At 38.5% G+C, this 12,811-nt stretch overlaps 1 protein-coding gene across 1 annotated transcript in view; it reads right to left on the bottom strand.

The window, feature by feature from the left end:
- Positions 1 to 5,348: 5,348 nt before the first annotated feature.
- ANOS1 (anosmin 1) overlaps positions 5,349 to 12,811 on the bottom strand; it is a 149,990-nt gene continuing 142,527 nt past the window's right edge. The window contains exons 13-14 of the mRNA XM_054188862.1: positions 11,221 to 11,362; positions 5,349 to 10,538 (exon numbers count right to left, since the gene is read on the bottom strand). Coding sequence (XP_054044837.1) covers positions 10,480 to 10,538; positions 11,221 to 11,362 — 201 coding nt within the window. The 3' untranslated portion in view covers positions 5,349 to 10,479. The remainder of the gene's footprint in view (positions 10,539 to 11,220; positions 11,363 to 12,811) is intronic.

The raw sequence follows: 12,811 nt of genomic DNA on the forward strand, positions 1-12,811 counted from the left end.
TGCTTGCGTCACAGTTTCCCCACAGTTAGGACAGTTGAGGGATTATATAAAGTCTCTAGGTCTCTTCATTGCCTGTCTTCTCTTGTATGCAAATTGCCTCTGATTTTTAATGTTTGACTCTCACTATTCTGCCTATAGCAGGACTTCTACAGAGAGAAAAACTTTTGCTGGAGACCTAATGCCTTGCCAGAAGGACTGAGCAGGTGCGGCTCCAGATTTCAACTGTGATGGGGGATGAACCTCCCAGTGGGCTCAAACCCTGCCTTTAGGAAGTACCACCTTTTCTTCTGACTGACACCCAGTGCAGCTCCTGCTTTTGGTAGCTCAGGACCTTGTTACTGTAGGTGCTCTCATGTTGCATAAAAGCAGAGCTCACTCATTTGTAGTCACTGCTGAAACAACACAAGGGTCTTCTGGTTTCCTCCTTGGAGGCTCCCTTCCTCTACCCAGCTCAAGACCTACAGCCTCTTTACACGCAGTGTCAGGGTTTACCCTTTCCGCTTGTAGGGCCTTGATTTACTCGGCTTTTCTTAAGATCCAACACAGTCCCTCTCCTTTCAGCAACAGTGTTTGACAGTGATGAAACTGACACAGCTATTCCTCCAACACTAGGTGATATTTGTGTGACCACCTGAGATGGGGTAGACCACAAACCCATGAATGTGAGGACCACGTCCAGGGGAAGAGTCGCTTAGGAAAGGTCAATGTGACTTTCCCTGAGCGCATGGCAACACAAGGGAAAAAAGGAAGAGCAGGGACAGCAATACATCACCACAGTGGCAAAACAGTGAAGGCTAGTGGAGACCAGAGGTGTGCTCCCACACAGGTCCAAACACGATGTCTCAATGTTTTGCTCAAATTCTCTCATTCTTGGAGGAGCTGAGCTCCCTGCACAGTGCCAGCAGGAGACACAAAACCCTGTCAGAGTAGCAAGTGGTGTCAGTCCCAGCTAGTACCCCAGCCATGGTGGTACTTCGCACTGTGATCACAAAGTTTCAGCTCTGCATCTGCAGATGTCTGGGCTAACAGCAAATCAAGGTATTTCTATGAGTCTTCTGCAAAGCACAGTTCAATGGAAGTAGGTCTGTGTGGGTTCCAGCACGACGGTTTTTGTGCCAGTCTTCTTTGCGTTTTGTCCACTCTACCCACCCTCACCTAGTCCCCTCAGAAAGGCAGCGTCCTGAAGGTGTGAGGTGTTCCTCTCTCACCTTGCTGTGGACACGGGAGCTCAGGACCATTCTGCTTCAACAGCAAGGGCATCTCCCCCTGACTGACATGGCTCTCTATGCCACATTTGCTCCTTCTTTTGTCAAGGCTATGCTCATGCAACCAGTTACACCACTTCTCTCCCACCTCGCATCGATGGGCATCTCTGGTGCTGAATCTTTCTTCCCTGCTCACCCTACGGTTCTGCAGTGGGATGAGAGACCTTTCCGCAGCATTTTCACTGAAGGCGTTCCTTTCTCTCCACTCCCAGGCAGCTGTGCCCTCTCCCCCTGCCATCCCCAGGCACGGGGCTTTCAACATCTGCAGCACCAGCAGAGGCAGCTGGGTGCCAGGCACCTTCTGCCGCAGCCACAGCAGCCTGACCTGCTCAGCTCGGCTCGGCTCCCCAGAGCCCTCGGTGGTCTCCTCAGAAGCTCATACCCTGCTGAGAGTAATGTATTACTTGACCGAGGACCGATAATTTTGGTAGCTGCAGCTCCCCAAACCAACAAGCCATGGCATACAAAAGAGGCAACACAAATGGGCCGTTGCCATTGTCAATTTAATGTTTAATAATTTGTTGAATGTTAATATGTAAATATGGTAAACTATCAGGTGAGTCCTAATTCATTCAGTTCTGCAAGCTAAGCAACCAGTATGAATTCTCTAGAAACACGTCTGATCAACTTCCCATTTCTCAAGGCTTGTGAGGTAACTAATGTCTGACAAAATAAAAATATATTGAGAAGCTGCAGGTTTCATTTTCTGCTGGCTTTGAATTCCCAGGGCCAGTGTAAGAAGGGTTTCAACACAAACCTACCGAGAATAAAAGAACTTACAAGCACGAGCTTCGAAAGAATATTTTTTGATTTCTTTGTAATTTGACAGGCCCATCATGCAACTGAAATTATTTATGCCATGTGTTTTTTCCCATACAATTTCCTTGATAGTTAAGATGTCACTATTTGCCTTACTGCTGTTTCACGAGTAGTTAGTAAGAGAGGATGTGGAATCCCCATCCTTGATTGTCTACAAAACATGAAAGGGCAAGGCCCTGAGCAACCTATCATCTATGAATGATAGCATGCAATAAACTATTCTAGAGACTTTGAGGTTAGCTGAGAGAAAAAAACAAGTTTCCTAGATAAAGTCCGAAAACAGCTACCGGAAACACTGGCTACATTATTTGATTCATAGTTTCCCAATAATTGCATATATAATTTTTTAAAATAGGAAGATTTTTTCAGTCAAAGGTTGAATTTCAGGGAGAGAATCCCAAAATGAACTGTTCACTCAACTGAGTTACACTGCTCTGTGCAAGCTTTCTGCTGACTGATTCTGAGAACGATGTTAGGTAAATATTAATTTTTTAAATCAAATTTAATGAAATAAAAACATTAATTTCTTGCTATTAGTTCCACATAGGTTATAAAGTTACTTACAAAAGTTACAAAATTGCCCACAAAACAAATGTGGGATCATTTTAGGATTTCATTAAAGCATTGAGCAATCTCTATTAGTGTCTGGGAAAAAAAGATAATTTAAGCTGCGTCAGCTTTGTCATTCTTGATATTGTTCAGGCACAGAAGTTTATATTGTTCCCGCTACATCTCTCTCCAGACTTCTGCTATTCACCCACCCTCCCCTGCTTTGCAGATGAATTGGGATCAGTTTTGCTCAGTATAAGTGATGTATTTAGCTAACCTGAACACAATTTATTGACTTAACAGCATTTATCAAGCTGCAAATATGAGTGATAACTATCAGTTTAATATCCTTCTGTGTGCTTGCTACAATTTCCTGTGGCAGGCATGGCTGTTGTTTAAAAAGACAGTAAGGTTTCCTATTCTCCAAAACTATATTATGTGCATAATAATTTAAATGAGATACAGCTGCAGATACACTTTATATCTAAAAACTAATATTATTTTGTTGACAAGGAGCCCTTTATTGAAATCAGGTCTAAATATATGAATGTATATATATTATCTTAATGGCTTTATTTTTTATTGGAAAGGTATCATAAACGTAAATCTTTATATCAATGAGCAGTGAAGAGAAACCTGCTTTGCGTGTGTCATGTATGACTAAGATTAATAAATGAGACAAGTTCTCACACTGAACATACAACAAAAGCAATGAACAGTGATCCATTATAAAACAAAGCCAAAAAAAAAAATGAAGTTCAGGCAAAAAGATGAGACACATTAATACAATCTTTAGAAAAATGGAAAAGTACAGAGTTCGTTCAGTAATGCACCATTAGTGTTTACTGTATACCTCCGGTAACTCAGCCTTTCATGAAGCACCTTTAGCCAATTAAATGGGATCCTTTGCGATGAGACGTATTTCACTCAAAGCAAGAAAAATGCATATGGATCTTCTTTGTCTTCAGTATGATTCCATAAACACCAAGCAAAAAGAACAGGTGTCCCTAAGTGCTCTGAGAGAACCATTAGCATCCACCAGCTTATTTTTTTCTTGTATATTCCTGTTTTATGAGTTACAGTCTGCTGATTTTGGCTTGCAGGTATGTTCACTGAAAGTCTGAAATATATTTCAAGCAAGTATTGCAGCACATCTCATAAAGGAAATTTAAAAGATTATTTTGAATGTTTGCAATACTGGAAATGGGATGTCCGCGGAGAAACAAATACACGAGATCACTGGCTTCTTTTTGTGCCACCTTCTCTTCTGTCCCCTATCTGCCTCCTCTACCTTTCATTTAGATAAAAATGACAGGGTGGAAATTACAGCTTATCACTCTGCATCTACTAATAACTATGCAGTCTGAACCATTTAAATCAGGCAACAGTTTCTAAATAAAATTATAAAAATATGACAAATATGTTGTCTAATCAGTACTAATCAGCAAACCCAGACTTACTTTTAAACATTGACAATTTTGAACTCATTGCACGTATTTATGACTGGACAGCTTGTGACAAAGGCAATCAAGCTCTATTCGGTGTACAAATACATTTGCACACGAATATAAAAGGATATTTGTGCGTAGCATATTTGCCTATCTATCTCTCCTGAAAAGTGACAAACCACTATTTCCAGAGTTGATCTTCCTTTGAGGGGAAACAGACCTCCCGAATGTAGCTTATTGTTAAGTAACATGAATAAATCACCATCACAGGTGAGGAACTGGGTACAGCGAGCATTCATAAATTCTTTAGTTTCTGTGCCACATGGCACTCTCCGTAAATGCTTATAGCAAGGCATGTATTAAACATTAATCTAGGCTCCTGACAGCACCTTGAGTTGAAGCAGGGAGGCCTATTAAGCACAATCCGGTTAAGGGGGGACAGAGCAATTCGCTTCTGCTCAACCGCGTCCCCTTCGGATCTGCAGGAGCCTCGCACATTGGCTCGATTTCAAAGGTGACGTTCTCAGTGTTCTCCCCCGTGATTTCTTTACCCTTACAGGTGCTGCGTTGACACCGGTGGGCTAACAGTGTTTTGGCTCAAGGTCTTCCTCAAGGAGGCTGGCGTATATCCAGGCGATGACAATGCAACACCTGGGATAAGAAAACAGAAGTATAGAGGGTTTTGGGGTTTTGTACTGTAAAGAGCTTTCATTGTATTCATTTTTTTAATGAAAAGGAATCTTTTGAGTGCATTCTAGTTCTAGATGCACAGAAGCCAAGTGGCACAGAAGCACAAACCCCAAATGAGCAATGCTGTTCAATACATAGCAAATTTTCTTTATTTCATATGATTCACATCATCCAGTCCTTGTTTCTTTAATTCAATGTTGAAGAAAACATTTATTTATTATGGAAGGAAAAAATGAATGGCTATTTTAAATTGCAACACACCAACTATTTATTATGTCATCTTACCTATCCACAGTGATATATCATTCTTGTCTGGATTTGCCGAACCATAATGGCAAATATAACTGAAATAGTCCAACTTGCAGAGAAATTTAACTATATGGGTTTTTCTAAACAGCATTCAGTTATGTAAAAGGACAACCGAACCCCAAAATTTAAGCAGTTATTCTAATGAGAAAGCAACACCAGGAAATTTTGGAGTTTATATTTGAGTTAACAAAATCTAAATGTTTATTAGGCAAGTCAAGAGTAAGTCAAAGGCGCATCCCCAAACTATAGATATTGCATCTGAGAACAACAGAACATCTATGACAATTTGAAACAGTTTAATGTTTGTACTAAGACAGATATTTATATTTATTAAAAGTAAAGAATTTAAATCATAGGTTATGGCACTGTAAAATAGAAAATACTCCAAATCTGGTGTATACATAGATTTCACCATGATTTTCATTCATGAAAATCTTGACTTGCAGGATCAGGCCACTGACAGAGATCCAGCAACATTTAAACTATTTTAAGTTAGTATTACAAAGGGTGAACAAATCTTCACTGTGAACTATCCCATTAAAACAGAGAAAGGGATGGCAAGTTCTTGAGTCTAATTTTTTATTTCAAGGATTGCTTTGCAATGTAAAAGACTGAAATCATACCTAAATTTATTTTCAGATTATTTTGATCACTTTCTAAAGAAAACAAAATGCTGTAGTAAGCAGAGGACAAAGTGGTATGACTTTATACACAATGAAATGTAGACGTAGCAAAGGTACTTGGTGTGACACTGATTTTTCTTAGATGACTATGTCTTCAACTTAAGAAAAACAAAACTATAAATTCTGTATGGAGGAGATAATGTAGCAAGATTTCGATGTAGGATAGTTTATTACCTATGTACAAATTCTAAACATGAAAATAATGAGTAAAAGAAATCAGACTCTATTTACATTTACATTTTTTTACAAACTATTTTTTACAAGAAGTGTATTTTTTTTCTCTAAATAACAGGACAGACACATAAGACCAATCTTTTTGTATTACATACATAAATAAATATTGACTTTAAATGAGTGTTATAGGAACATAATTTCTACAGCCAATTTGGGTAACAGAGAAGCAGTTCTGTTACCTCTACTACAATATAATTAAGTAAAAAGGAAAAATTTTACATATAGAGCTCTGTTAATTACTTTGTAAATTGTACCTTACTAATATATTCAGTAGAGGTAATACAGTCATTACATTTCATGCCCACAACTGAACAATGAGTTTTGGCATGCAAAACCATATATAATCATCAACATCTGCAGGTATTCATTTACATTTTTTAAATAAAGGGTATTCTTAATTATTTAAAACTACATGCAACAGCTTATTAGCATCATATTCCTGGTTACAATGCACAAGTTTGCATAACATTATTTTTAGTAATTGATGTTCACAGGTACTGATCAAAAGGGTAGGAATATACTTGGCACATAGTATAAGAAAATCAATTAATAAATAAGTCAATATCACAACTACATTTACATATACACAAGACAAAAATAATTTTTTTATGGTGGTGTACACAGAACTTAGAACTGTCTGGGTCCCATACTTTGTTCTATAAGGCCCTGATTTAAGAAAGCGTTCAAGCGAATTTTGACATCCATGCTTTATTCGAGACATCACTAAAGCTCATTCTTAGCTGCAGAGGTTTACTTCTATCCCACTGACTTCTTTTGTGCATATGGAAGTTTCCTCTGCCGCGTACCTTCCTGAATCAGGGCCTGCTTATATGAAACTCTCCCTGACCCCAGTTGGGAGCACGCAGATGAAAGTATTGTGGAACAAATTGACTCAGTATTTAGGCTTCTATACAGTTCTGCTAATGCCAACAGTAAAATTCCTGTTCACGTTAGCAATAAGTATTTCTTTGATTTTTTGTATGACCAGGCCAAACGTTAATGTCAATGTTTGCATCGCCATACAATGTCCTCAGCTCTTTCTGAAGCCCCTAAGTTGAAGATGTTCAGCATTTCAGAAGTCAGACCTTCTATTTATTGTCTATGTGCTATACTCTTAATGAATGTTCAAGATGATACACATAGTAGTACATCACAAGCTCTGTCTTATTTGAACAAACAACTCAAAAATGGTCAAAACAGATATAACAAGAACAAACAATTTTCTTCTTAAACAAAAATCACCGATGAACACAAAAAAAAATCCACCTCACAAAACAGTTAGTGAAAATGGCATAATCTTACAATTCTCCTTTAAGAAACAAAGATAAACAAAATGCATCCTGAAGTCAACTGACAAATCCATCAGAATCGTACATAGCAAATAATACATTAGTTTAAAGGTGCATAATATCTAAAAACATCCCAATACCTATATTAACTCTGTATTACACAACATCATTAGAGAAAATAAATCTTTAACTAGTGAAACAAGTAGTGAATTACAACTCTATTGCTGAATTAAATGCTTAATGTGACTTAGGCTAGTAAATTAGGACAATACCCTGTACAATTCAGCGAACAAGGCTTTATGAATTAGGCACTAACAACTTCAAATCCATACTGCTAAATTCAAAGAATAATCAGGAAATCACACATAGTTGGCAATCTAACTTCCGTGCACGAGCTTTGTTGACCTTGTATTTTTCATTTTTGATTTGGAGGGTGACTTGAAAGATGAGCTGATAAATTGATTTGTAGAAGGAAAAAAATAATTTACATCTTAGTGGACTCTACATAATAGACTTGTTCAATACAATTCTACTTCATGAACTCTTTTTTTTTTTTTTGATTTCCAGAATCTACTTTAAAAGTGAAAACCCCTCCATGTTTTTGAAAAGTACGTTGTTACTTTCAAAAGTGGCATGGTTCAAAGAGACTGGCATCAACAAACAGTAACCATTTTGATTCATTTCAGAAGAACGAGGTTTCCCCTCAGGAACCAAGACTAAGGTTATGATTACTGAGGGCTGCTAACTTCCAGTTTATCGCCAAGACAGATTTGGCATCATTGTAATAAAGACCGACATCCATGTTCTATGCCTTACCATGTCACTACGAATGAAATATAATTTCATTAACATTAATCAAGTCACTACAGATTTGCTCCAGCATAACTAGGACAGACTGTGATTGAAGGGTTTGGACAGAAGTTTTCAGAGAAGCCCGAGGTTAATTACTTTCCCAGCTCCCACTGACTCCTGCTCTCAGCAAACACCACAGAGATCACTTCTAGACTTATCGACGCCCTGTGCAATCCAAGTGTCGAAGCAGTGCTGCACACTGTTCTGGTTCAAATTGTGTTTTCTCTGTAAAAACTTGTACGCACAGAACATTTCCATGCTGACAAGTGTCTCTGAAACTTTGGCCTTCTACCAAAATTGAAAATAAACCTTTATACTAGAGATTTTTATGAAGAAGAGTTCATCTGTTAATTTGCTAATGTATTTTGGAAAAGAGGAGATGACAGAACGACAGAGGAAGGAATTAAAAGCACCATAGCCTTTAAGATTTGTAAAACTACTGTTAAAGGCCCAAACTATGTAGCAATAGAAATTTTCTGGGAAAGTTCTTGGTCACTGAGTGCATATCAAAAAAGACAACAAGCAAAGTAGAAAGAGAATGGCAAAAAAGAGCCCTTTAAAACTGAAGGTAGAAACGTATGAAAACTGGAGTGAGTGAGTGAGTGATCAGAAATTAATTGTTTCCTTCACCCCCTGTGGTATCAATCCACAGGAAACACAAAGCTATAAACTTCAGTACAGACAAACTGTATTTGAATATTTTGTGAATTCTCTACTATGATAAACATAACTCTGATCCTGAGTTTCAGGTATGTACTTATTTTCTCTGTATTTACTTTCCAGTTTGTCATCAAGAGAAGGAAAATATATTTACCACTAACGTCTGAGCTCCTCACACTGAATACCTCAGGCACATATGAAGTACAGGTGAGTCTGTAGCATCTGCTGGGAGAAAAAGTGGCCACCTAGTCAAGTTTGACTACTAAGCGTTTGCGTTCCATTAGCCTCATCATACAATGGTTCAGGGAGCAATGGAAACTGTGCCAAAGAATGCAGGAGCACTTTGAACATCTTGAACATGAGAAGCTGATTATGAGTATTTGTATGGACGTTTATTGGCAGATACTTTCCACCCTCTCAGTAATAAATCCAAGCAGTTTCTGTTTACTATCGAAGGATGTCTCTCTGTGTGGCAAATTATTCTAGACAGTTTATATTGCACAATAAGGCAATATGAATTCCCTTATGGTTAAAAAGGGCACCCGTCTGTCTAAATTTGAAAAATGCATTCAAATAAACTATAAGCCAATGTTTTCCAGATGCCAGAATATTGTCACATAATTCTTTCTGTAAGCAGAATAGCACGGAGCCAATACATCCATCCTTCTGTTCAAAAGATCCATGGGGAAAAGAGATACATGCATCAAAAGCCAAAGCCAAAAAGTAGCTCTACGGCTACTTGAATAATAAATGTGCCTCAGAATTTCAAATTCTAAAATGTTCATGTTAACTATTCCGATTTTTCACTAGAAAATCAGTTTTTCTTTTCAAGATATTACTGTATCTTGAAATATTATGTATCAAAAAATGGTAAGTGGCAGTTTAAATTTCATTCTGCCAGGTTCTATCAATTAATTGTATTAATTGCCATAGATTTTCAACAATTCTATTAATTTCCATTTATTTCTTTACAATGCTACATCTATCCTGGATATTTTTTAGCTATTAACTATGTTAATAAAAGATCTACATGCTAAAACATTACCATTTCAGAACAGATGGTTGATAAGAATGTATCATCATTTTCCTCTGTGGTGATACTGCAATTATCAAATACCGACTATTATTTTGGGGTTTCCGCTACTGGTATTTATTTTACTTATGTCCTCAGACATATGGAGATCTTCTTCAACAGCAGAATACACTAGGGTTTAAACTGGTGACAGGCAGAGCTGTAAGTAAAATAGATCATTTAAACACGCTGATGAGAACATGGCCTCCGGTGTTCAAAAGTATGTATACATCACAGGACAACCTTGCAAATATTAACATTGAAGCCACTAAGAGAAAAAGCTGTATACACTGCACTGTTTCAATCTACAAATACAAAAACATTATAATGAACACACTTTTGATTTTCTCACAGGTGTTGCGCTGGATACGATCTTCATTTCGTTGAACAGTGGTGGCACTGAAATGATTCTTGCTGTGTGTTTCATCCTGGCCTTGGTGCAAATACAAGTTGTCATGGCTGAACTACAGAGAAGTAGATACTGATCGTACAGGATGGTAACTTCCACTGGAAAACTGGGTTCATTGCTCCTACAGATATGCCTTTTCCTAGCCTCCATTTGGTAGCTCAGTTTTTCTCTCAGTTATTTGTATAATCATCTGAAACAGTCTAATATTTCTCTGGGGGTGGCTTGTAGTGATGTGGATGATGTTGCTTCAGATGAGGTCCTAAACAAAAGAGCAGGAAAATATGCACACATCAAACCCTGAATATGTAACACCATCATTTATCTGTACTAAAAAGTCTTCATGAGGCCTTCAGCTTGTAAGTGAACTGCCGGTGCCCACAACTATGTGCATATTCAGTCCAGACAACTTTAGTGACTGTGAAAGGATAAAAGGTTTCAAGCAGATGAATCTTGGACTAATTCATTATATTTTTTTGTTGAGCTTCGCAACATTGAGCTGTACTTGTCAGAAACTTATAAAATGCTGGAAATCGCCATTATGAGGCCTGCACTGCTTTAGAAATATGATCAGGCTCTATCCATGCTGGACTGAATGCACCCAGAAAAATCAAATCTTGAAAGCTAAGCAATCCCAGGCCTAGACAGTACTTGGAGGACAGACCATCTTTGAATCCCAAGCACTATAGGCAGAAGCCCAAGAGCTGTGGTGGAATAAATGGCAAATGTCAGACCACAGAAACCGAGTGAGAGAAAGACTGCATTTGCTTCCATCATTGCTGATGCACAGTTATGGGGGAAAAAAACCAGTATTTTCACACATCTTAAATTCATGGAATGCTACTGGAACCAATAAAGACTCCAAGGCTCAAGCTAACTGTTTGCATGTGGAGGACTGAAGTTCTGTCACACGTAACCACATGTCACAATGGGGTACTACGTACTGTGGGGTGAAAATGGAGGCAGGTCAGGTGTTCGGAACGATTTTATCGTAGCTGGCCCTTCCCCACCAGTCGTCAGCACTTGAACTTCCAAGCGGTATAGCATCGATGGCCTCAGATTGGGCACGGTAAGTACATAATGATCCTAAAAATAAATAAATCACATTAATTCTCAGAGCGTCTAAAAATAAAACATAGTTGACCTACTCATACAAAGCAGTAGTTTTAAACAGGTTCTGTCACTCTCAGCATCCACATTCTTAGAATTCTTAGAATCCTCTTAAAAGGATTTAACATACGTATCACTTTGTTGAGAGGGTTTGTTTTGAATTTTTTGCTTGCTGTTGCCTTTGAGCATACTTTTTACCATAATGCGATGGTTTCGTGTATAAGAGGTCCAAGTCGTTCCTTAGTGTTTTTGAAAATGGATGATGTGCTGATCACTAAAAAAATAATAATAAAATTTTAACTTCCTAATAATTCTTTTTAACAAACATGTTCATTACATAAACTTTTTTTTTATTTGTCATCTTTCTGTGAATTCCACTAATTGGTAAATTAATTCATGGCAATTCACAGGTCTGGCTGCCTGCTGCACTAATGAAGATAAGCGTGGCTACACAGATTTCAGCATACTTGTACCAATCACAGCATGAGAATCTGCCCTTCTGTTCTTAATCCCGTTTTTGGCATGATGGCCTCAATTTTCACTGCTCCATACCTTGCGTGGTCACTTACACCTGTGCAAAATAATTTCAGAGTAAGTTTATAAATGCTCCCAAATGGGAAGACGTATGACTAAAGACTGAAGAGCATTAAGGAATCTAAAGTCCTGAGTCACCTTACTCCAAGCTGAAAAAGACCAGTCCCGGGAAGGGGACAGCGGGGCAGTGATGCCGGACAGTGCGGGCACAGCGTGCTCCTGCCACCAGCCAGGCTGGGCCAGCCAGGAATTTGCCGGGCAAGTTCCTGTGACCGGCACTGCACTCAGCACCATGTGGGGGGCTCTAAGCGGGCTGTAGGAATAACTGATAATTTGCTGTTACTGCCAGAGCCCACAGTGAAGGGGAAAGGAGAGAGAGAAAAGGTGGGGGGGAAACGTGTAGCTTTACTGCCGAATTAGTACATATTCTGAGATAGATGGGGCTGCTCTTTATAGACCTTGCTGAAGCTGTTCCACCTCGTATAACATACCGAACAGGTAGGAGAGAGAGAGGAGTGCACACATCGCACTCAGACACTCGCTCTGCCCATTCTGCCCATTCAGGTGCTCCTCCAGCATTTGGGACCTCTGGGTTTCAGCCCCTGTTGTGTAAATATTAAATTTTTATCACTCAGAGGCTACCAACGAGAATGAGTGAATGATCATCACCGTAAAATACCCTAATTGTAGTGGTTTCTGAGAGGTAGAAGATACTGTTTCAGCTCAAATCAGTTGCAATAAATAGACAGAGAGATACATATAGTGATAGATAATTAAATAAAAGGAATCCCCAGACTCTACAGTAGAAAAACAGAGAAAAACAAAGAGAAAACATTAAAGCATAATCCAATGCAAAGGAGTGTTTTAAATAAAACTTTATATGTATTTCAG

This window comes from Rissa tridactyla, chromosome 1 (genome assembly GCF_028500815.1).
Source record: "Rissa tridactyla isolate bRisTri1 chromosome 1, bRisTri1.patW.cur.20221130, whole genome shotgun sequence".
Taxonomy (NCBI): domain Eukaryota; kingdom Metazoa; phylum Chordata; class Aves; order Charadriiformes; family Laridae; genus Rissa; species Rissa tridactyla.